Here is a 24,581-nt window from a genome sequence, read left to right as displayed (position 1 = left end):
GTGGTGTCCCATGTTATAGACCCCTTGAAGTGCAGTACAGAATGATATACTATAATAACATGGTAAAATTGTAGTGCGGTCCATCATGGTACTCTGGTGTAATTTGAATTCTGCAGCCCCGCTTAAGATTTAATTGCAACCTTGGCTGTAAAAACTGCAATGCCACCAAAAATAGAGCGGAAATGCCATACTGTTCTCGTGCATTCATCATAATCAAGAACTCTTTCGACAAAGGAAACTCCGTACAGTGATGCATCATGAGCTGTTGCTTGCAACCTACTGCATATGTTGCAGCATTGTTGGAATAACCCACACAATAACAGCTTGAATAAAATCACGATTGTCTTGAAATAGAACTCGCACCATTACGGCGACACCTGAGCTGAGTGAACTTGTACACAGTTGTGCAAAGCTGTGGATTGCAGTGCAATCAGCTTTGTGAAATTCATTGCCTGCCCCTAGCCCCAAATTACCCTTTATTTATAGCGTAAGCGAGACTCTTGAGATCTGCTGTATTAGGGAATGGACTTGGTTTTCTATAAATCGCTGGTCTCCAGGGCATGCGGTTATACATCGTTATAGGTGATGCAATAACTGGAAACATTTGCAGGCCTGTGCGGAGTGGACGTGTGCAGCCTACACTGAGATTTAGTTTTACTTTTTAATGTTTGTTTTTTTTCCTGGGGGTGCAGTTCAGCAGACACTGATTTCTGCATAAGATGCTATTTTTCAGAAGCCACATTCTTGTAAGAAGAATGATTCAGACACACATATATTACAGTATTACAGTATTTTAGTCAAATGCACTTAAGCTTTTTGGAAGATAACCCCCCCTCGTGTTGTGCTGATGCTCTATTGTGGAACATTAGATTAAATAAGTAGTCATGTTGATTATTAAAATATGTTACTATGGAACAAGCGCCTCGTCGAGTCACCTCCATTACCTTTAAATGTGGGCCTCACGGTCGCAGGGGAGACTGGCATGTAGAGCCAATCAGAGAACGGAACTGCAGTGACGTCATCGATCCCTGACCCATGTTTGACCTCTCGACCTGGACGAGAGAAGCACGGCCGACAGGGCTGCTTTCCCATCGCAGTTCAGGGTACATGTGTGGGAAATAAACTTATTTCCAAATTAGGCTTGCACTATATCCCAAACAGATACCCACTTCTATCCCTTGCTGCGTCGACGTCATGACCCAATATTGATACAACGACGTCTTTTCCTCGGGTCCGAGCAAGCAGTCCACGATTCCCACCATGCTTTGCGCACTGACATCCACCAAGCAACCGAAGTAAAGGCTGCCTGTTTTAATGTCATTTCAAAAGTTTCGACATCCAGAAGTTCCCAATGGTGAGTGAATATTATGCTCATATTTCTTGTTTTTTTCTTTCTGAGTTGCACTGAATGATGAACGCGTAATGTGTGCGTGTATTTTATTAATATTCTTGTCTATGTTCCGTTCCTACTGCTATTTCTAGTTACACGTTTCAAGATATTTATTGGATACTATTCTGTAGAGATGATGATCCTGAAACGAGAAGAACATACTTTCCATGTATTATTATAGTGTTGGTCCAACGTTGATACAATTTTCAAACACAACGTGAAATCAATATAATGTAACGGTTGTGTCCGCTGGGATAAATAATAATATAATCTGTATCGTGCAACCTGCAATTCTGAGCATTGTCATACAACATTGCACCGGCCATGGAAATACAGTATGCATGCTTGCTCGATTGAAATATTAAAATATAAGTATTTATAAAGAATATGTCCTTATAATTTGGATAAAGCTTATGTCCTATCCATGACCTCACAACCTGCTGGTTCTCTCCCATGTAAAGGGATATGAACCAACCAGGAGCTAAGCCCTTCTTTTGTGCTGAGCTTGAAATCCTTTATCCCTTTACACCCACACATGGTCAGTTCAATACAGTGTGTGTAGATATTTAAGCTTGCTTAGGCACTGTCCAAATTCATATTGGGAGTACTGGTAGCCTTATTTGAAGGTCATTGAAGTGTCAGGTTTACATAATGTTTAAAATTATATTACCTCTCCATAAAAAGGAAAAAGCGTGATCTCCATCTCCATGTTATTAGTGCATGAGTTTCCATGCTCGCCGAATACAATCTCAGTGAAGTAGGCCAGGGGTAGGATTTATGAGTGACAAGTGCAGAGATAACAATTTTCGACCGCGCACATACAACACTATTCCACTGAGTGACAGGCAGTGCAAAATTGATAGGTTTTCATCTACATAAATTCTCACAAGTGTTTCCTCGTCGTAGAGTGTGAACATCCTGCCAGCCGCTTTTTAAAATTAATTGAAATACTGCCTGCCGTGTAACCATTACTTATTCTTTTTCTTTTTTCTTTCTGGTGTATTTTTTTAAGGGTACGAAAGCCGTATTTGTCAGACGTTGTGTATGCAGCCTGCCTGAAAAGAACGAACTCGGCCGACACTCCCCTGCCTGTGAATCAAAAGGTTTTACTTTACTCTTTATTTGATGCATTTACTTGAGGTCAACAGTTGCTCTGTATTGCAAGGTACTGCAATGCACAATATAGATCATCACCATCAGCCTATATCGATCCACGGCTGGGTGAAGACCTCCCCAAGATGTCTCTACTTGATTCGATCTACAGCTTCTCTTTTGCATGTCACGCCTGCAAAGTTTATTATTTCATCTTCCCATCTTATATATATATATATATTGTGTGTGTGGAAAGGGGTATACATAGTTCTTTAATAGTATAGAATATTTAAATTTGCTTTGACAGACAAGTGGATATCAAGAAGTTTCTAAATCTGTGCAAATGTTCGCCTCCACTGTAACCTGAGCCTCGGCACAGAAGTCCAGATGAAATTCAGCCGGTGGTGAAACGATATTTGAAAACTGCCAATAAATAAAGCGCAGGCAGTGTAGGACGTGGGTGGCTACGTGGTATAAAAACTTGTCCTGCCGCCTCAGTGAGAGCTGCACGGGGTGATTTTATTTATTATTTATGTTGCAAAGTAAGCTTTTTCCAACCCCCCCCACCCCCCACTATCCAGAGGAAACTTCAGTGAGCCATGAGGTGTGGAAGACAGCGTGTGGAGTGATGAAGAGCGTCACTGCTTTATCCACATTAATCATGATATGCTTAGCATATGCCGGCGGTCCTAAATCATGTGTTCTTCGGGGACTGTGCTCCATCTATGCTATTTTCCATCTTTCTATCTTTTTCATGCCGTGAAGAAGAGAGCGAGAGAGAGAGAGAGCGGATCAAAAAGCAAGCAGTGCTAAAAAAGACTAAACAAAACGGAGAACCTGAAATGAGCAATTTTGTCTTCATGGCTTGGACAGTTTAGGATGGGTGGGCTTTATTGACTTCTTCCCTTTCGCTCTTTCCTATTCTTATGGCTGTCCCTCGTGACTTTGGTCTCTGTCTGGTCTTAGTGCGATTTTGGTGGCCCAATAACGGGTCTTTTCCCTGAATTGCCTTGTGGCATAAGGCTGAGCGTGACTTGGAAAAAGTCCCCAACAGACAACCTATTAACACTTTTAATTACCCCCCCCCCCCACACATACACACCCTCCCCTCTGCACCCCTCCAACTTTCTCCCCTTTCCTCCATATAAACAAGGACAATTAATTTGCTAATTAATTAAAAAGCTCCAGAAGATTGATTGAGTTTTTCAATGGAGGGATTAATTTAAAATTAATAGAGTAGTTAGCAAGATAAATAGATTTGCTCTATACATCCCCTCCAAGATTGATAAGTGCCAGGGATGGATGGTGGTTGCGTGTGCAAGACTTTCACCCTCCTTGCTTGCATTGGCCCTCTTGCTGGTGGCTTTTTACAATGTAGCTGGAAGTGTGTTGGGGGCCTCGGCACATCCTTCTTGAATTGTGACCACTCTGATCTCCTCTGAGCTCCCTCGCGATGACAAGACTCCAGCTGCATGGGCCTTTAATCCATTCCAGGAGCTGTGTGTAGCCGTCTTGTTGAACAGACAGAGCAGAAATGCAAATCCATGTATCTGTGTGTATTTTTCAAATCCCACCTGTCTGTCAAAGTCAAAGGCACTGGAAGAAAATAGGAGAAAATAACACTGTGCTCTTTTTCTTTCTGGGAAGGCTGTAACCCAGAAGCAGACGCACACTTTTGAATCTCAGCTCAGCGATCCCCTGGAAACCGACCGGATGGAGATCTCCGTGTCTCTCAGGTACGGAACCCCTCTGCTCTTTCAGGGGTGCTGCTCTCACTAGCTTCCACTGTCTTATATGTGGTTCACTGTTCACAGATGTGCTTAAGATAATTTATAAAAAAAAAAAACGTAGGAAACTTTAGCAGCTAGATGGAAGTGCACTCCTTCTTGGAGCCTGTTAACGCCATTGATCATTCAACCAGAGAAACTGATCAGCGCGTCAATACTTTTTTTTGTGTGTGTTCTGTGTCTGAAAGCATCCAGCCAGTGCAGCGTCACTCAAATATTCTGTTTGGGGATCATGTTGGCCATCATCTTAATACTCATGGTTTCTGATGAAACCATTTGCTTGGTTTGTTAAAAAAGTACACAATGAAAGATGTATAGATGAAGGAGCACAGCATGCAGGTGTGGCTGGAAACTGTTCAGGAGCCGTGTCCCGTCCAGGGCACGGGACCGTGTCGTGTCGTACTGGAGCGCCCCAGTGTGACACGGCAGCTCCGTATATACAGTATTTAGCCTAACGAGAGCATGTCACCAAACTTTTAACAAATGACACCGCTGGCCCCTGAAGCCAGGAAAACCAAACTCGGTTATTAAGCGCGGGTGTCATAAATCTTGGAAAGTTACAATAATTTGCAATTCACTCCCTCATCAAAGGCAATATTACCCTAATTTATTATCTCCCAGTGCGCAGCGTGCAGAGAGGCCGTGGAGATAAGAGTTTATCAGGAGGGGGATTGATTTTCATTAACTGATTGTAATAAAGATGAACTGCCAGGCTCTTGTGCTGACCAACAGCCACACTTTATTGTAATTGGGCCAATTTATTTCATGAACCAGTGATTTCACACTTTTTTAATCTCCTTTCCTCCTCTCTGCTGTGCACAACCCTTCTCATTCACTTATTATTTTTTTTGGTCTTCTTCTCTGTTTGCTTTCCTTCATATATATATTTTTTTTGCCGTTTGTAGCAGGGAGTTTTTTTTTGTTGTTTTTGTTTTTTAAATGGCAACAAAATGACCCGGTTTAGGTTCTACAACCAGATCTAATTTAAGGTTGAAAGAAATTTTCCATGTTTTCTGATGGGCTCTCGTAAGAGTGAGTTTGTATTTCCTGACCTGATGCCAACACGTCCGGTACATGTTAAGTGCAGGTGCAACCAGGAAACTTTGTCTTAATTGAGATGCTTTATAAATAGATAAATAGATTTTCAATGTCAACTATTGGGTGCTCCTGTCTTACTTTTCCTCGATTAGTGTTGGCCCTGGGAGAGGAATTTGTAGAGGAAAATGACCAGCTGAATCAAAGAAATGTGTTAAAACATGAATAAAAAATGCCCTAAAAGAAGCTTGTTCTAAAGGAATTTTGCTGGTCAGTTTCAGTTGCATTTCTTGTATTTTCACTTCAGATTAATCCCTGCTAGCTCATGCATTTAGACTAAATCAACAGGACTGGTTGCTGTAGTATTAGAAGCCTTTCTTGCGCAATATAAATACATACGTAAGATGTATTTCAGCCATCAGCTCTGACAGGACGTTGTGTAATCACCTGTCAGTGTCAACTCTGCCAAGGTGTTGATTGTGGCTATTGTCTGTTATTGTTTTGGCATCACAATGAGATCTGAGCAGCAGAAGGCTTAACCTCCAGCAGGCAGTTACACTTCATTCACTGACAATTAACATCAAGATTGGACGTCTTGTTAGGATAGAGAAAAAGGTTCAAGTGTCTTGTGTCAGGCCAGGTTTAATATCCGGTGCAAGGCCCAGATTCAATCTCCCTCTGCTCCCCGCCACCTTCCACAGGGGTCTAAGCTGTTATTTATGAGCGGGTTTGTATCAAGTCTGGTAGCACTACACACAGCCCACTGGTAAATCTGGAGAAGTACTGTCCTGTATTGACACGCTAAGCAACTGCCAACTGAATTACTGCGCTAATAAGATTGTCAAGTGCAGTACCCAGACTGCACCACCAGAGGGACACAGTGACAGCTGTGCTCCTGTGAGAGTAAAAATAAATGTGCCTTTTTACCATTTTAAGGTGGTACTATCTGTCTGTGTCACTTTCACATTGTACTACCAAGCAGAGCTGCTGCTCTCGCTGGGCTATTCCAGTCTACTGTCTCTGTCTATGAAGTGTCTTGGATCATTAAAATATTCAATCTTCTGCCTCATTAAACATCTATGTGTGCTCTAACTAGCTACATTTTATGATTTCTTTCATATATACGTGTGTGTATTTATATACTGTGGAGTTTGCAGGGTCACCCAGTCACTGTGTTAGGCATATTTATTCAGCATTAAACTCCCACATGGCTTGACTGGTAAGAAAATCTGCTTCGAGTGTGAGATGACCTCTGTAGTGCACGTGTGGCTGGACTGGATCTGGACCGTGCCGCAGCTGACTGGGACTGGGACTCCCCCTTGGAGCTGCCTGCAGTTATCTTTTTTTCTGGGGGTCGGGTAGAGCTGAGGTGTTGGAGGCCCGTGTGTGTGTTGTGTCATCATCTCTAAGGCATTAGTTCAAGGGGTTGTATATAGTTAGCCAAGTTAATTATCAGTATATTCCCAATAAGGAGTAAACCAAATATAAATGTATGTGTATGTGTAAAAAACATATAGGAGTTGGAAAACGCATGCTCTGAAGAACTAATCTGTGCATTTGCTTCGTTGTTGCCACTACGGAGTGCAGTCTAATTGATTGTGGGGTGATGGATGGATGGATGGATGGATGGATGGCGGAGCTCCACTGACAAACTTCCTTTCTGGCATTTGTAATCACACACCACAGGCATGCTCTCTTGCTGTTGATTTGTTTGTTTTGCTTAAGTATTAAAAAGACGTGTGTGTTTAAGAAGGAAACATCCAGTTTTAATTTTTATTGTAAAATTGAAAAAAAAGGAGAGAGAGAGAGAAAAGCCCATATAAGTATCTCTTGTTGTCAATACATAAGTCTTCTTCATAACAGAACTGAAGAATAAATCAATACAGAGATTGGTAATAAATCAATCGGTCAATAAATAAATAAATAAATAAATAAACACATAAATAAATGAATAAATAAAAACAAAAGTAAATAAATGAAAACATAAAATAAATCCATCAAATAAATAATTACATAGTGAATTAATCAACCAGTCTGTAAATGAATTAAAGCAGCAAGTATTAGATAAGAAAAATAAAAAGCAGAGAAAAAAAAGTTTGGTTTCTCAGGCTATTACTAAATACCTCTTTCTTTTTTTTTCTTAAATAAAAAAAGATTCCTCTTTCTGCTTCAGTTTGACCTGCTGTAGTAACCCTATCAAGCCAGTTGGAGGTGCTCTTCAAATTTCTTCCCCACCAGTAACATCAGAGCAGCCCTCTCTGGTGCAGGGTTTGTATTAACACTGAAACAACACCCCCCTCCCTCCCATTAACCCCCCAAAACCCACCCATCCCCGGCAACATTTCAGATACAACCAGCAAACAAATTCAATACTTTTTCTTTTTTTTTTTTTTTAAGTTTTCATTGTGCTGAGAAACCAGAAGTTTAACATGATTTAAAGAGCAACCCACCCCCCCCTCATCCACCCACCCCCCCCTACCCAAAAAGGTCCTGACCAATCTCCCTAAATATACAGATTTCATATTTATAGTAAGCTATTTTTTTTTTCTTCTTAGCATTCAAACCATACTTAAAGAATCATATTATCAATAAGAGTATTATCATTATAATAATCTTTAATCCCCCAGAACCCCCCCACCCCATCCCCCCAAACTGAGCATGCTCAGAGAATGAGTCGTCAGTGTGAATGGAGAAAAAGGGAAGCCGTGGCCCCCCCAAGAATGAACATGTTTTCTAAATTAATGAGCGTGAAAAATAAGATACTCAAATGAATTTTGTCTTTTTTTTCTCCCATTTGTTCTGTTTTTTCTTTCAAGAACATTTACTTCTGTACCATAGTAGAAAATGCTGAAGGTCTGTGTTTTGATCTCCGTGTTTCCTTTCTTGGGGAAATATCCCTTCTTTTTCCAAAAAAAGCTGTGACTTTGCACACTGTCACCCGAACGCCCAGAACGGCAAACGTGAATTTACCGCGGCTACCTGAGCGGTTGTCAGCTGTGACAAGGTAACCAGACAGCCCTTGTTCACAAAAGCTTTAACTCCGGACGTGTGGAAGGAATCTTGTATTTCGTGATGCTCCTGTGAAGCAGCCTGGGTCTCATTACTTAACAAGACTAGCAGATCACAGGCTTGAACCCGCCGTTCTGTAAAGGCCAAATTTAATTTGATTTTAATAATTAAAAAGCGACCTTGTAAAAATAATTCTTCAAGAGTTCCAGTGATAACAATGTGTGAGTAGGGCTGCAGATTAATATTCCTGTTGGGTTTCCATCTGTTATTTTCCCCCCTCCCCATCCTTTCCCTCTCCCCGCTCCCAAATAAGAAAATACAGTTGTTAAAAGTTTGCATGCCCTTTGCCATGTTGTATCTGTATTGTTGCACAACACTTGTTTTTTTTATTGTTGTTGCTTTTTTGTTTCTCATCTTCCCAGTGTGGCAAATCTGATTGGCTCTGGGTGATTTCATATTTTTTTCCTTGTCTAGAAAAGGGTTTGCAATTGCTTGTCCACAACTGTTCACTGAAGACAAAACTACAGACCCACAAAAACACTCTGTGCGGCTCCCTTGCATGTGCTGTGTACGCAGATTATTACCCCTTTGTGCAGGCGGCCAACATCTTCTCTTCTCCTCAGCCGGGCCTCGTCTGCCTGCTGGCTGAAAGACGGATTGACTGTCCTTCCCCTATTTGAGTCAAGTTGTATACAAAAGCAGCCAAATGAAATCAAAAGTAGAACAATAACTTAGTGTTCGAGTTATGAACTCAGTAATTTCACTGTCCTTCAGTCTCTATATTTTATTATGTTTTGGCAATTTTCTTTTTTCTATAAAGGCAATAGCAAACTCTGCTTTTGACTGTATCTCAGCGCTCTGGGTGTCACCCGGGCCATCGTCAATGTCACCGGCAGTGCTCTGTGTTCAGGGCAAGCGCTGAATCAGCACGTGCAGCAGTACAGAAGTCTTTTTGCTGGTGAGGATAACTCGCTCTCCTTCAAATCCTGTAAGACACTATTACTCATTTCTTTTGTGGAGGCTCGCAAACCAGACAGAGAATACGACAGATGGCGGCTTTGCCAGATCTCCATGGGCCTCGGTCGGGGTGTGGTGCGGCGTGGCAGTGTTGGTCGGTGTGGGGTTCTGGGGTGGGTTCGGCAAAAGTATCACCGCCGCCTCCCCCCCCCCGCTGGAAATGAAAGCTACCTTTTCTCTGTTTAGCTCTGTATCTTGGAGAGGAAGGTGGAATTGGTGGCGGTGGCATCAAGGTAAAACGACAGGAAAGAAAAAAACGATCAACGTTTCCAAATGACATGAAAGGAAAAGAAAAACGACAAAAGGTTTATTGAGAGCTTTGTCTGGGACACGTCTTGTTTTCTACTTGTGTTTATGTTTATGTATTTTGGTTCTCCATCACCTCTTAATGAAGGTGCCAGCCAATCTTGTGTGTGTGTGTTTGATTAAGGTAAAAAGAAGGGTAGCTTGACATTGAAAACCTTTGATTTCTGTGTGCAAAATGGTATCTTTAAAGTATTTGTGTTTCTCTCTATTTGTGTGGCACATTTCAAGTGCACTTAAAATCTCACCTGGTGCAGTTTGACCGACAACTTGCATGCCTTTTAATGCATCTGCAATGGCTCATATCTTTCACTCGGTCTTTAATTATGTATTCCTTTTTGTTTTTAATTGAAGCAGCAGCTATTTGGTATGCAACTAGTTTCTTAGTAAGATAACAGCGTCCGACTATGGAGAATCCATACTCAGTTTTTCTTTTTGTTTGTCTACGTATGTGTATCAGGGGGTCTACTTTCCAGTGTAAAGTGGGTCCCCTTATTTTAAATTACTGAGTGAGTGAAAGGCCCTTGAGCTGGATCGAGTGCAAAACTGCAGAATCAGATGGCACTTTTATATCCTCCACTGGGGTAATTTGTGTATTTTATTAACCAGTTAAACATGTTGCGCTTTTTACAGCTGTATATCCCAGCTACAAGGTGGCACTTTTACAACGCTGCTTTATTGTCAGATTATCTATATTGTCGGGCACTTTAATGACGTTGCCTTTGTGTTCAGCACGCGGAAGAGAGGGGAGCCCTCTGGATAACATTGGGGTCTGGCTGTGGGAGTGTGGTGCGTGTTCAGGGAAGACACACAGATGGCCTGTTGATTATAAACTGTCAGGATGCTGTAGCGCAAGAGAGTGGTGGCCACGATCAGAGTTTTACGGCATGCGGTGAGCATGGGAAAAGGGGGTCCGGCGCTGGCAGTCCCTGGGGATGAGTTGCCACTGTTAAGTTTGGTGCAAAGTGGGGGTGCAGAGAACCATTACTAAACAAGCTATGTGTGAATGTGCCCTGTTGGCTCGGATGCTCATTGACCCCGTGCCGTTACCTTGTTAATGAGTGAGCCCCAAGATACACTAGTAAACCACAAAAAAAACAGCGTCCTTTGCAACTGCTGTCAGCTAATGGGAACTGTGGGAATGCATGTGCCACTGGACCCCAACCAATCAGAAGCCAGGCTGTTTCTGTAAACCGTACGTGTGTGTGTTTTTGCGTTTTTGTGTATTATGTGCATTTCCTTGCTTTCCACAAAAGGTTGAGGTGGCCTTAACATGGCAGTGTGGGTGAGAAACAGACGTGTCCCAAACGGAGCGCAGGGAAGTTGGGTGTCTTTCTATGAATGGGGGAGCGGGGGGGGGGTTGGTGACTGCTAACTGCAGATCTGAACATGCTCGCAACAATCTCTATTCAACATTTTCTACGCCATTAAAAACAGCTTTAAAATATTCTCCTATTATAGCTTTTTTTTTTTTTTTAATTCTTTTTTTCTTTTCTTTTTTGTCCATTTTGTTTAAATATTCTGAAACCCGATAAGTTAAAAGTAAAAGAAAAGCAAAACCCCTTTCCCTCTTCCACCCTGAACCTAGTACACTCCTTATTTCCTTACTCTTAATAGTATTATTAGTAGTAGTATTAGTAATATTGTTATTAATATTTTACATTACAGTTTAGAACAATAAAAATGTTTGGTCCTTTGGTCCCTAAGGGGTGTTTTTTTTTTTTTTTTTCCTTTTCTTTTTTCCCAGTCATACTGTTCCCATGGAAACCTCAGTGACCTCAGAAAGTCATAGTTCTGCGCTTGCCAAGGAGAGAGAGAAAGAAAGAAAGAAAGAGAGAGAGAGAAAAGAAAGAAACAGCAAGTCCTCCAGTGGAATGGAAAATCTTCTCTTTCCTCCACTGTTTTCTTATTTCCTTTTTTTGTCCTTGATCTTCAAGTTTTAACCCTCATCTGTCCAGTATAGTAAAACCAAAAAGCCACAAGCGCCTCTTTCAGTATATATATATATATGTGTGTATATTTATATATCTATATATATATATATATTTATATATATGTGTATATAGAAATCTATTTTTATTGTTGCTTCTTTGTGTTGGTTGGTTGGTTGGTTGGTTGATTTGTTGCTTAGTTACGAGTTCAAGTCTTGTCGAGAAAAAGCTGCGCTGGTAAAAGTTTCACTTCTTTCAGTTTTACGCGTTTTTCTCCCCCTCCCTCCTCTGCGTCCTGACATCGTGGTCGTCCCAGTTGGTGTTGCTCTTCCCGGTCCCTCTGACAGTGCCGACTCCTTTCCGTGATACCTTCCAGTAGTACATCTTGGTTAAGTAAACACCAATATGTCTTCAAAAATCCCTTTAAGCAGTTTGTATTAGTTTTTTTGTTTTTGTTTTGTTTTTTCCTTGTATGTTTTTTTGTTTGTTCGTTTAGTTTTGTTTGTAAAGAAAAAAGTTAAACTCCTTCAAGATATCTCCAATTCTCTTCAAAACCTAGAAAGAGAAGATCAGAGAGGAGAGTCAGAGACCTGCAGCAACTTACATTTAAGGTTTAAAGTGGCTCAGATAAACCAGTTAACCTTGAGAGGTAATGCAGCATTACGGTGTAAACTTGCTGATTCTGCCCGGACTCAGTGGAAACTGGTCCAGTTCAGACAGCAGCACCTCCCACCCAAGTCCAGCGCTCTCGTTGTTTCTTTTAATGATTTTAAGGATTGTCCATTTCCCTTTTAAGGATTTTATTGTATGTAACATTTAGCTTAATCTGAAAACGCTTACAGTGTTCAGCACTATCACTGTACTCTTTTCATGAAGGGGAACTGACCACCAGGTGCCCATGGGGAGCACTACTAAACAGCTTTTATTCTTACTGCACATGAACCATCACATATGCAGTATAATTACTACGCAAACTCATTTGCTCTCTTTACATATACGTATATTTATACATCTAACGCAGCCATTTCAGCTCTCGTCATAAAGATCCTTCTGTATCACTGGAATTCATTCACTCTTGATGGTATTTCAACCGACACACTATCGCTTCGCTTACAAGATGTTTTTGTTTGTTTGTTTGTTTTGTCCCTTGCCTATGTTTGCCTACCTGTGCTATTGCAGTGAACGGCGAGTGGCCAGCTCTGTCAGTAGGGGCGGCTGGCGTCCTTTGGCCGTTTCAACTGGACTTTCAACCGCTTCATCCCGATCTGGAAGCCGTTCATGGCCTGAATGGCGGCCTGCGCGCTGGCGGGGTTGTCGAAGCTCACAAAGCCTGCGGTCAGAGGTCACAAGGTCACACGTGTGCAGCCGGCAGAACCGCAAACCAGCCACAAAACGACACACATACGCGGTCTGTGTGGGGCCCCCGCCCGTTAGCGAGTGTACGGGACCGTCGCAGTTTAACCGAATCAGATGTGAATTTATAGGGGCCTGGCTTCAAATTTTGTTGTGGGATAGGCCTGGGGTTTGAAATGGGGTAAGTAATCTATTAATGTATTGCAGTTGTGTCAGGTCTCTCCGCTTGGCCCTGTGGTCTCACGGTTCAGAAGAAGGGTTCTCAGTGTGATTATACAAGGGTATAAATAAATAACATTAGTGACTCCATTAAAACTGATAGAAACAAAAATAATCCAGCAAACAAAACAAGAAAAAGGATGAGCACATCTTTATACTGCTAACCAATACAAAAAAAGGCTGCTCAAAATAAAAAAAACTCCACATATAATAAAACCTAAAAGCTTGAAAGTTATTGGCCAGAAACAACAGTGGAGTGAAGCTGTGGCGTCTGGCGTGTCACCAGGAGGAGCCGCTGACCCGCAAAGAAAGCAGCAGAAGCCCTGTCTCCAGGTTCCCTGCCATCTTGGAGAGGCACTCGCTGTGTATGTGTGTTTGTGTGTGTGGATCTGCTCACTAGACAAGGGGCGACCTCCCTGCATACCATCAATCTGGGTTTTATCCCTCTGACCGCGTTCAAGATTAATTACCCCAAAGCCTGGCCTTTTCCCCCATCAGCCCTGACATTACAGTGTAAATGCATAGGGTATTAGTCAATACCACAAATGGGCCCTCTTGGGTGAATGTATACGTTATTAAATCCCCTCCGGGAGTGAGCAGGCGATCAATTTCACACAGGGATCTGCCTTTCCCTGAACCAAGAACAAATTCACATCTATAATCGTCTTTTGTTTCTTGTTGGTTTTTTTGTTTGTTTGTTTGTGTCTTGACTTCCAAGTGCAAAGTGGGGACAGTTCTGCAAATGAGTGGTGTGAGTGGGATTAGGGCTGGCAGCCCGGCTGTGCGAACCAGGCGGAGGTTTATCGATATTGATGGGCCCTGGGGTTAAGGAGCGGTGATCTGTGCATTTTTCTGTTTTCTTCCTTCCTTTCTTTCTTTATTTCTCTGTACTTATTTATCTTCATTCATATTCTGCAGCACGAAAACGAATGAAGAGGCTTTGTATAAATTCATGAAATGCGCGGCAACAAGGTCTACAGGGACGCGCCGAGACTCTGAATAAGCCTTCTATCAATCCTCCTCGAGACACGGAGGGGCCACAGTCCCTGCTTCTCATTCCGACGGCAGAGAGAGGATCCATTGTTGCAATGTGTGTTTCTGGCAGGTAGTGGCCTTTTGTTTTCTTGTTTTAGAATATACTGTGGAGGCATTGCGATTTCTGGTGGGTGTTCTTGCATTATGGTTACGAGAGTGTGAGTGTGCAGGTATCGCTGTGTTTTTGTACCTTTTCTCTTTTTCTCTTTTTCTTTTGTTTTGAATGTTGTACGGGTTTAATAGAAAACCAAGTGGTGGCCAGTCTCCCTGCTGGGTCTGCAGTGACAGTTGTGCTTTTAGCTTGCTGTAGAAGTGGACACCAGCTGCAAATTGTGTTGTCTAGGATTTGGTAGCTTCATGACATACATTTTTTTTTTTTAACTTCTGTGTAGAATTGAACGTTCTCTGCGACTCGCTGGCTGGACACACAAAGCCTAACTGTCACATGACTTGTCGTGGTCAAAAGAGCCCCTAGATCCTCCCGAAGATTACAACCTAACATAAACTGATCTCGAGACTCTTCAATTAAAAAAACCACAACAAAAAACAGGACCGGACCGGACAGAAGTGACCCCCCACCCACCTTCCCTAGACGACACCAAGGCTGTGCACTAGGGCAACCCAGCCCGGCCTCACTCACCAAAGCACTTGCTCTGGTTGGTGGCTCTGTCCATGAAGACCTTGGACGAGATTACGGTGCCAAATGGCAGGAACATCTGCATCAGCTCATTGTCGCCAAACTCCTGGGGCAGGTGGTAGATGAACAGGTTACAGCCCTCGGGTCCTGGGGGAGAGGAGGAGGGGAAGAGTGTGAGGAGGGACAGCCTCAGAGAAGGTTGTTTTTATGTCGATGTCTACAACGTGGCACGTGTTCCCAGTGTGCACCTCTCATCCTCACCTTCCCTCTGCTGCTGCTGGATGACCTGGGGCGGCTGTGGCAGTGTCTGGCCAATAGGGGTCAGTGTGGTTGCTGGGTAGATTGCTGCACATACAGAGAGGGAGGGAGAGAGTACATTTTAAGGTGAAAGCAAGTGTCCATTGTACTTCCATATCGCAATGTTTCACACAGATTAAACGCTGCTGTGCTCTCAAAAGCTTTTTAGTGTTGTATTGAAAGGGTGGTTGTGCAGAGGGCTTGGTGGTTCCATAAGGAAAAGTGCTACACAGATCTGAGCCTTGTTGTTGTTATTATTACCTGTGTATTGCTGTACGCCTGTAAAAGCCTGCTGAAGAGTGTCTGCTGCTGTCGGACTCTGGGCTAAAATAGGTACAAAGACAAACCGGAGAGAGAGAGAGAGAAAAAGAATGAGATCTTGAATTTCCTGTACTGAGCCTTTATCAAGCAGCCAAAACATGTTCTGTAAAAGCTCCTCCAATTTAATTGTTTAAAGCTGCCACAGACAAATGCAAACTGCCTGTCTGACCATTGTCGGGACAAAGCAAACAAACAAACAAACCAACAGGAAAGAAAATGGCATAGACACACTCATTGAATCCAAATCCACATTCTAATAGTTAAAATTAGGTGGTGTGAATCCTTATGAATTAATATATGAATACCACAGGAGTAACACATCAATACCTCATGCACATTATCCGAGTTCTGATGTTGACCACATGTATAACCTCAAGAAAGGAGAAACCCCACTGGGGAAAAAGCCCTTCAACCTCCACCCCTCTTCCCTGTGTGTGAGGGGCGGAGCAGCTCCTGACCTGAGTATGGTGGCAGGCCGTTGGTGTACACGGCTTCCACGGCGGGGTGTCCGTTGGGCTGGTGTGGGATGCCAGTGAAGCCATTGACGATGGGGGTGACAATGCTGGGCACACCGGAGGTGGCAATGTTGGTTGGTGGAGAGCTAAGACCTGGGGAGACAGGGCGGCACAGGGGGGCATTGACAAGCTGGCAGACGCAACACGACACAGCACAGAACCGTACAGCAGTGTGCCCAACCAGGAGGCCGGGATGATGTGAAAAGTCACGCCTGAGAAAAATAAAATATTAAACAGAGACAAGCATACAAATAGAAATCCTACTGCAATTACACAACTCTAACTCAGAGAAGCTCCGTTCTCTCACTGTGGGTCAATTGTGTTTTATAGTTTTTAATGGGGGGAGGCAGGAAATGGTTGATATGCCGCACAAAACGCTACATTAAGTATGTGTGAAAAGGTTGGGAAATGGCACCGTGCAGCAGCAGCACACTGATGACACCTGAGAATTGGAGCCATCAACCGACACAAAACAGTGAAATGCTTAGAATCAATGTGCCACACACAGGCCTGTGCTGTTTGAAAGCATTGTTTTTTTGCACATATCATGCCCTACACAGGCCTGCAAATTTTCATATAACACCGTGAAGCACACCAGGCCAGCTGGCTACCTGATAAACACAGAAAGAGAGAAGCGACAAACACGGCCAGCTGTTCCCGAGGTACAAAGCTCAGCACTTCAAACAGCAACTTAAGGCTATTTCATTTTTTATTTTTTTTTAATCGGTTTGTTTGGTTGGAAATTCATTACCAGACGTATATGAAGAAGAGCAGTTGCACAAATACAGCTTTTCCTCTTGCTATGTATGTGTGTGTTCCTCTCTTCTATCCCCCCCAAACCCTGCCACTGTTCCTTCCCCAGCATTTTTCCCATTTCCCTTTTCTGACCCCGGTGATGAATTAGAGCCAGTGCCTCCCTGTCCCTGCCGTGGGGGGTGGGGTTAGGGGGAGGGGCCCGAGGGACCCCGCTTTCCCAGGCCCAGACAGTGGCGCTGATGGACCACACTCCTTGCACTTGCACTCCGAAGAACTAACCCAATGGTCGCATTTTTCTGCCTCCTGAGTTCTGTGTTTATATGATGCCCGTACTGTATTGGCTATAAATAAATAATTAAAAATAAAACACACGCACAGCTCATGAGACCATTACTCTGATCCATGATGTTGACACACAGATGGCTGATTTATATCATTTTGCCGTTATTAGTAGTGATTAGCATATGTTTCTGATGACGACCCAAGCGCAGTTTGGTCTGGCTAATTTGGCTGGTTAGGTACTTAGATGTGTTCTTGCGATCTATCAAGGTCTGTGGCTCTGCTGAGACGCACAGATATTAACCTTATAGGAAGTGAAAAAACCTGCAAGGAAGCCCCTCCCCCTCCAAGACGACAAAAGGTGGACATTAAGGGATATCGGTCTTGGTATCTTTTCTCTGCTTCGGTGCTGCAGATGCATCCATCCTCCGCCGCACACATCCTGCTACACACACACACACACCTTGTCCCTGGGCTAGCCACACAGGACAGCATTGAGAAGTTCTGCTACATTTGCTGTGTTTTTATTTATTTATTTGTTTGTTTTTTAGTACCTCAGGAGCAGCACCTGTTAAGCATTATTTTCATAAAGCTGCACCATGTGTCATTGTAAGGTTAGCGTGCTAATCAACTGGACCATCTGCTGGAAGGCGTATGCATCATCGAGCTTAAATGCTTTACATCTGTTGATCGAGTGTCTCTCTTATTGTTTTCCCTGTGCACAACCTTCACCTTTGGAAAAGCAAAAGAAAACCTTTTTAACCTCTTTGCTGCCAAGGCCACACACTCCTGCCCCTCCCCCACGCCACCACCTGCCGCCAGGTTCAGGCTGCTGAATGTAGTAATGTTAATTGTTATCCTCAAGCATGCTGTGCGACTAAGATTGAGGTGCCGGAGTTTTTAAAAGCAAAACGTCTGGTGAATGGTTAGCCATCGACTTGAGTGCTGTTATGCATCTAAAAATAAATAAATTTGATATCTGCATTCATAAATCAGAGTGCAGGATGGGAGCATAATCTTGTGAGGCTCAGCCCTCGACCTTTCCTTCCCCAAACAGACTAACCCCAGTAGCAGCTGCAGTGATGCTCCTGTGCTCCAGAGCTCTTAAAATAGCCAGTCTCCTCTTTCGTGGTCTCTTCAGTGAAGTTGTGCCCTTTTCCAATGAGGTGAGAGACATTAAATAATTCAGGATCGAAATGGAGGGAGTGGAAGGATGGAATAACACTGTGAATCGACAGGGGGATACGAGGGAGTGAGGGAGGAATTTCCTATGTGCGCACTTGTGCTCTGGCAAGAAACCCAAGGCTCTCTTTCAGACCTTGACTTCATATTATCCCCTAACAAGAACTAGAGGGCCTACATTTTCGCAATGTGGATGGTGGAATTCCCCCCGAATGATGGTTTTACTGTCGACAGTAAAGGTGTCAATGGTATTGGCAGGCCTGGCATCTCCAGCATTGTGTTTGGTGTTAAAAGCTCAATGAGTGCTATTAAGTTAGATAACTCTACTCTGCATGCAAAGGAAGACCTACGCTGGACCCGGTCAGTCTGATATCCACTAAACTAAAAATAAAGGCATGCATGTACTCCTGCTGTGCCCCACACGAGCATACTGCCACAGGGACACATGGGACAAGGGGCCTCTGATTAGGACTGAAAAATAATCATGATAATTAAACTTGAGTGAGGTTGGCACGAACAGATCAGCAACCTGTAGCCCTCAACCGCAGCAACTCTCAGTAGTGGGAAACTCGAGAGAGTAGCTGTGTTCTCCGACGAAAACAAACAGGGGCCTCTCCCAATATGAATGGTTATTGATCATGACAGCAGTACATGCCTTTACTTAACCGCTATATGACTGGTCTGAATCGGTTCCCCCCCTCAGAAACAGAGATGACAATCATTCCTCACGTCATCGCCTCCACATGTGGGCCAATCTTGTTCACGTATGCCTCTCCGCCATTTTTGACAGATTTACAGTTTTTACTGCTCACCAACAGTCAGCCCTCTCTCCCCTCTGGGCTGCCACCAAGGATCTACCTACTAAAACTACTCTTTGAAATGCTCCAGCCAAATGGGAAAGGGAGACGTAGGAAATGATGTGTCAGTTTCTCAAGGGGGACGTGTCGCCCCAGTAATTGGGTAAGACTCCCATGGCAACTTGAGCCATTCCAGGGCTTTCTAGTCTTGTGCAAATTGCACTGGTGCTGCCGAAGATCACATTTGTTCACTGTTTGTGTCTGCCTGTTGGATTTTACTCAAAATAGGGTAATAGGCGCCAATCATCACACATGCGGGGCAGTTATTTAAGTGAAGAGCCCGGAGCTCACAATGAAGCCCGGACACGGAGCAAGCCTGAGGGAGTCCTATCCCATTCCCAGTGGCCGTGAGGCCTTTTGTAGGGCCTTGTGCTACCTGGCTAACTCTGAGCCCGTGAGGTCGTCGGCGGTTTGTTAAAATCCCGAAGTGAAGGAAACCCAGTGCTCACCCAGTGCCTGATGGAACTCACCCGACACCGGGGTCATGGGCGTGGGCGGGAGGCCGTTGAGGTTCAGCGCCCCCATCTGGTGGATCTGGGCGGCAGGGAAGGCCACGCTGGGTGTCAGGTACCCGCCATGAGTGGCGGCCATGATGGCGGCCTGCTGTTGCATCAGCTGTGGATAAGAGAGAGAGAGAATTGGGAAAGGAGGGGAGGTGGAGGAAGAAGGAGGGAAAGGGAGGGGAGAGGAAGAGAGGCAGGGAAGGTGGGAAAGAGGGGGATAGAAGTACAGAAATTGTCAGTAACCTCACGTGGAATTACGCTTAGTCACCTGAAGTGCCAAGTCAGGTTCTTTAGAAATTTGCATAATAAATCCACACCAGGAAGGTGTGCTTCTGGGCACGTGCAAACACGCTGTTGTCTTAATGGCCCCTCTGCCCTATCCCCCAGCCTCTTTTTGAGTTTGGAAGTGACAACCACCGGAGCTGCGTTTATCCCATCAGTTGATCGCTATAAAAGCTCTGCTGGAAGTGTTCAGCCCTAGATGGTCCTGAAAAGCAGAGACGCACAGAAAGTGTTTTTGCTTTGAACGTGAAAGCCAAAGTGAGGAGCAGCTGCCGTGACAGCCTTCTCTCTCACTGTTGTCGTTGTACAATTTAATGTGCATTGATGCTGTTGCTGTGTCTGGGATGTAGGAGTTTGTATGAGGAGCTCGGGGAGAGAGAGGAGCTAAGTTGGTCCCCAGAGTGCTCTGTCCTTCTGACAGGGCCTGACGCCAGTGATCCCTCTGAAATGGAGGTCTGAGACAAAACGAATACAGCAAGTGAATGACTCTGTGCTCCTCAATACACTGGCAGTGATGCTCTCCTGATATTGTTAGACAATATGTGTGATTTTTGGCTGGTGTGCTACATGTGTGTGATGCTGTAATTTTGTACCTTTTTGGTTGTTTTTATCAATCAACCCCAAGCATCCATTTTGTCTGTGTGGCTGTGAGCGTCAGTCTGTGACACTTTCCTGGCAAGAGCTCAAATACCTCTGAGAGTGACATGGCGTCTTTTTATTTTTATTTTATTTTTTTAATGAATAGCCCCCACCACCACCACCACCTCGGAATCCCATCTTAATAAATAAGTAATAAGACCACAGCTGTGCCTTTGTGGAGCTGGAGACACCTCGCTGTGTGTTTTTAATGGAGATGTTCATCCTCACATCCTCATATCGACTCTGTCGTCACCTCGTTCCCCTGCCGAGCAGTTCTACCCCCTCCCTGTGTGTCTCCCGCGCACTCCTCCGCTCTCGTTCTCCTGTTTAAAAATCGGCTAATGACATCCTCAGCTGCGGACTGTTGCAGCCAAAGGAAAGTCTGCAGAAAGCTCGATGGTGTGTGAGTGTGTGTGAGAGAGAGAGAGAGAGACACTCGCTGCAGGACTCAAGTACAGGTCTGAGAATAGTCCTCTATTATCTACTATCGATAGGACTCTTCTCATCAACACGTTTTCTTTCAATTCTCGTGCGGGGAAATGACGCATGATTGTGAGACTCGCCATCATTTGTGCTGCATCTGTAAAGACTTGCCGTCTGGAAGTTCAGGCCATTAAAACGAAGCCCGGCTGTTTTTGCAACACCTGGAAAACGGGCTCGGCTTGGAATAAATCCGTAACTCGTCCCAGACTACCAGAAAGTACTAATAATATTACTGCAGGACCGCACAGCGCAATCTCCTGGCCAAATTGTCATGGAGTCCCAGGGCCAATTATTTTCCCTCAGTGGTCCTGTCACACTCTGAAAGCGCCTTGTCCTGGCACAGAACAGCCCACTCTGGCACCTCATTCATTAGTCCCACGCTTGTGCTCCCGCTATCTATTAACTCCTCTTGTCGTTTGCATAATTTTATCACCGTGACAAATGAGGGAATCGTCCATTTTGTACCGAAGAAGATAAATTGAGCTTTTTAGGACTTTGGGGAGGAGGTGGGGGTGGGGGCAAGAGGGGCCTGAAAAATATAAAAAAAAATGAGGGGGACAAAAGAAAGCAGTCATGTAACCATGGCACCTTAATAATGAAGTCGGCATGAATGCCCTCCTCAGGATGAAGCTAGAGGTCGAGGTGCCTCCACCCAGCACGCCCCTCTATTAGGCTGCAGTGTGTCGCTAATAGCCACCTATTGTGCCCTGGCTTTGGGGGTTGTTTAAATGAGAGCTGCAGGAGCTGGCGGTGCCGGGTGGAAGCGCTTGATGCCAGGTTTGCATTGAGTCTATTTACAAGTCCAGTCGGATCAGTTTAGAAAAGAACTCCGCATGACCTTCCACTGAATTTTCATTACTGTGGCTTTTACCTCTCTCCCCCTCACCCTCCCTCTGTCTTTCTCTTTTAAAAGAAAAGAAAAAGAAAGGTAAAGAAAAAACAAAAGTGGCCTGAGCTACGGCATCCATTTAGTGTCCGGCTCCTGTTTTTTTTATTGCTACCTGATGGGATTATTCTCCCCTGGTGCCAGCAGGCAATCGTTGCTTTATCACAGGACTGTTATCTGTGTTGCTCTGCTCTGTGGCTCGGTGCCTCTGCGGGTGGCCGCAAGCAACCCTCCCCACCGGCCCTGAACTGGCGCAGAGTGTGAGAGTGAGGGGAGGGAGAGAGAATATATATATATATATATATATATATACACACGAGAGCCCAAGCTCTGGTTATTAAGGTCCTAGAGATCGCCTGAAACTGCAGGTCCACTGTGCATCCTAGCAGAGAAGGCTTTGAAGAGAAGCTGTGGAATAGCTCGGGGGCTCCAGGGTGCAGTTTATTGCGTTTCACTCTCTCCGCGTACCTTCTTCCCCATTGTCTTGCTTTTGTTTTCTGCTTATGTGGCCACTTTTCTGATGAGAGGGATCGTCTGCAACCCACCCCCCTGTCTCCCTCTTTCGAATCTTCTATCTTAGGAGCCATTTGTGCATTGATTTCTGAACCCCTGTCTGAGGAATTGAACGGGGCCCAGATATTGCGCTCCCCACCCCGTCTGCACATACACTCCACTCAGCAGCCTTCGTCATGGCCTGACTGCATTAGGGGAAGGCCTGAGGGTGCGCATCACATGATGGAAATCGGATGTGGACGTTACTGGACCGGGAGTGTTGACTTTGTCATGTGTGTGAGGTTTTAGCAATATGTGTACATTCCATAAAGTATGACTGGGAGGAATGTGACGCATGTAGCTGAAAATCTTTCAACACCTACATTGAAGTACATTTGTGTATGTATGTATTTATTTATTTATTTAATGCTAAAAGTTGGATGTAATTCCTAAAGATGACCATGGGGGTGCACTGTGGCACAGCAATCGAACCAAACACCATCCCTGACCAGCAGAGGGCGATATTCCCCTGGCAGTGTTCAGAGCAGGCTGTCTAAACACACACACACACAGACTTTACAATTCATTAGCACCAAATTAAACACGCACAGCAGCTCTTTAAACCCATTTGTTCTTCTTCTTTTAATTTATTACTTTTTTTTGGACGCTGTGACTGCACTGGCGGATGTTCGAAGTCTTCTCTGGCTTTCTTTCAGCACATTCTGAGTCACAACGGTCGAAAGCCATGTGTGGTGGAGGAGCTTGCAGCTTGGTGCTTTAGGACAGGGATCAGGAAGATGAAATAGCAAGGCTTCTGGACTCCAGCTGAGAGTTTTAAAACTGCTGTGGGCCGGCGGGGGGGGTGGAGGGGGAAATGATTACTGTATATGTATGATGGTTTTCCTACAAATTAAGTACCTATTAATAGAAGTTTATTTAATTAATTTATTCTTTTATGTATGTATCTTTTCATTTGGATTTCTGTTTTTGGGTGTGTTTTTTTTTTTTAATTCTCCCTGCTCTATGCTCTGCCGAAATCATTACCTCTCCGCTGTTTAAAGCCCCTCCCCTAGTCTGACTAAAATCCAATTTACTGGCTGTCAGCTCAGCCCTGTAATCCTATCTGTTGCTGTACTTGTGAAGTGGCTCTTTAAACTGTCCATGAGCCCCCCGTGCTGCCAGGCTGGGGCTCTGCTTCACAAGCAGCCCCTAAACCAGTCCACAGCACTGTGTTTCCCAAACCCGGGCACCCCCCCCAACCCACCCGCCTAGTGTTCTAGAATCTAGAATTTTTATCCCATCAAAGATATGATTTCATTCTATATTCTGTTGTACTCTGTACTCGAGACAATCTGTTGTTTTCAGTGCATTGAGCGGGACAGGATTAGGTTCAAAAACCTCAGCCAGGACCCAGGGGATGGGGGGATGGGGGGATGGGGGGATGAGGGGATGAGGGTATGGGACAGGGCAAGGTGTCACAGCTTAAACACAGGGGTCATGCAGGGGGCAGCCAGGATTTAATGGATGGATTGTTAAAAGGTTCCTATAAAAGTCTGCTCCAGGAAATTGGATGACCGAGCCACTCTACCCCTTCTCTACGTGGGTTTGTTTTTGGTTTCTGTGAGATTCTTTTTTGGGGGGGTGTTTACTACACAACACACAAAAGCATTTTCGATCTATCACTTATCACTCCCCCCCTTTCCTTTGCATGTTTGCATCCGTTACTAAAGGAGCACGGCCCCCCGTGTGGATATCTCTATTTGGTTGGTTGTGCGCCCAGCCTGTGGCATATGGACGCAGAATTACCGAACAGCAAGGTGACTAACTACATACGTCAGCGGTCCTGGTGGGGGGGGCAGGGGCAGCGGGGTGGATGCTGAGGCAAAAGCAGGCTCAGTGGTGGAGCGGGGGCTTGTTAGTCTCTGGCCTTTTCCTTTCACTGTGAGTGAAGGAACAGGTGGGCATGGAGGGAACCTGGGGTTTTCCCATCTGCTGATGACATCGAGGCTTGCCATACAGGAATCTCCATACGTATGCAACAGGATTCACTACGTATGGCGAGTCTGTTGCAGTGACGTCTCACTCCCTTGGGTTGTAGTGGGCGTAAGGGGTCCCCTGTGCATTTTTGGAACGGCAGGTTTGTCACGAGTTTGCGTTGTGTTGTGCGTTCCCTCTTTTGATGCTACGCTCCCAGACACCCAGAGCACCCAGGGACCAACGTCGGGAGTATCTCGTCTGTATCCCTATTGAAAACCTGACTGAAGGCACGGCCTGTAACTAG

The 24,581-nt window shown here is 44.5% G+C and overlaps 1 protein-coding gene and 1 long non-coding RNA gene across 3 annotated transcripts in view; one reads left to right on the top strand and one right to left on the bottom strand.

Annotated features, from left to right (window-relative positions):
• The first annotated feature begins 1,025 nt into the window (after window positions 1-1,025).
• Window positions 1,026-14,839, top strand: LOC136717976 (uncharacterized). Its single transcript, XR_010805249.1, has 5 exons — window positions 1,026-1,354; window positions 2,403-2,493; window positions 4,130-4,218; window positions 14,055-14,241; window positions 14,564-14,839. It is a non-coding gene; the product is annotated as an uncharacterized LOC136717976 (long non-coding RNA).
• Window positions 7,961-24,581, bottom strand: part of celf5a (cugbp, Elav-like family member 5a) — a 139,869-nt gene continuing 123,248 nt past the window's right edge. For both annotated transcript variants that reach the window (XM_066695561.1, XM_066695562.1), the window contains exons 7-13: window positions 19,465-19,630; window positions 15,885-16,034; window positions 15,367-15,429; window positions 15,070-15,153; window positions 14,812-14,955; window positions 12,730-12,894; window positions 7,961-12,119 (exon numbers count right to left, since the gene is read on the bottom strand). In XM_066695561.1, coding sequence (XP_066551658.1) covers window positions 12,767-12,894; window positions 14,812-14,955; window positions 15,070-15,153; window positions 15,367-15,429; window positions 15,885-16,034; window positions 19,465-19,630 — 735 coding nt within the window. In that variant the 3' untranslated portion in view covers window positions 7,961-12,119; window positions 12,730-12,766. The remainder of the gene's footprint in view (window positions 12,120-12,729; window positions 12,895-14,811; window positions 14,956-15,069; window positions 15,154-15,366; window positions 15,430-15,884; window positions 16,035-19,464; window positions 19,631-24,581) is intronic.

Source organism: Amia ocellicauda, chromosome 22, assembly GCF_036373705.1.
Source record: "Amia ocellicauda isolate fAmiCal2 chromosome 22, fAmiCal2.hap1, whole genome shotgun sequence".
NCBI classification, from domain to species: Eukaryota; Metazoa; Chordata; class Actinopteri; order Amiiformes; family Amiidae; genus Amia; species Amia ocellicauda.
The sequence above is the reverse complement of the archived record's forward strand: the minus strand, read 5'-3'. Positions and strand labels throughout refer to the sequence as shown.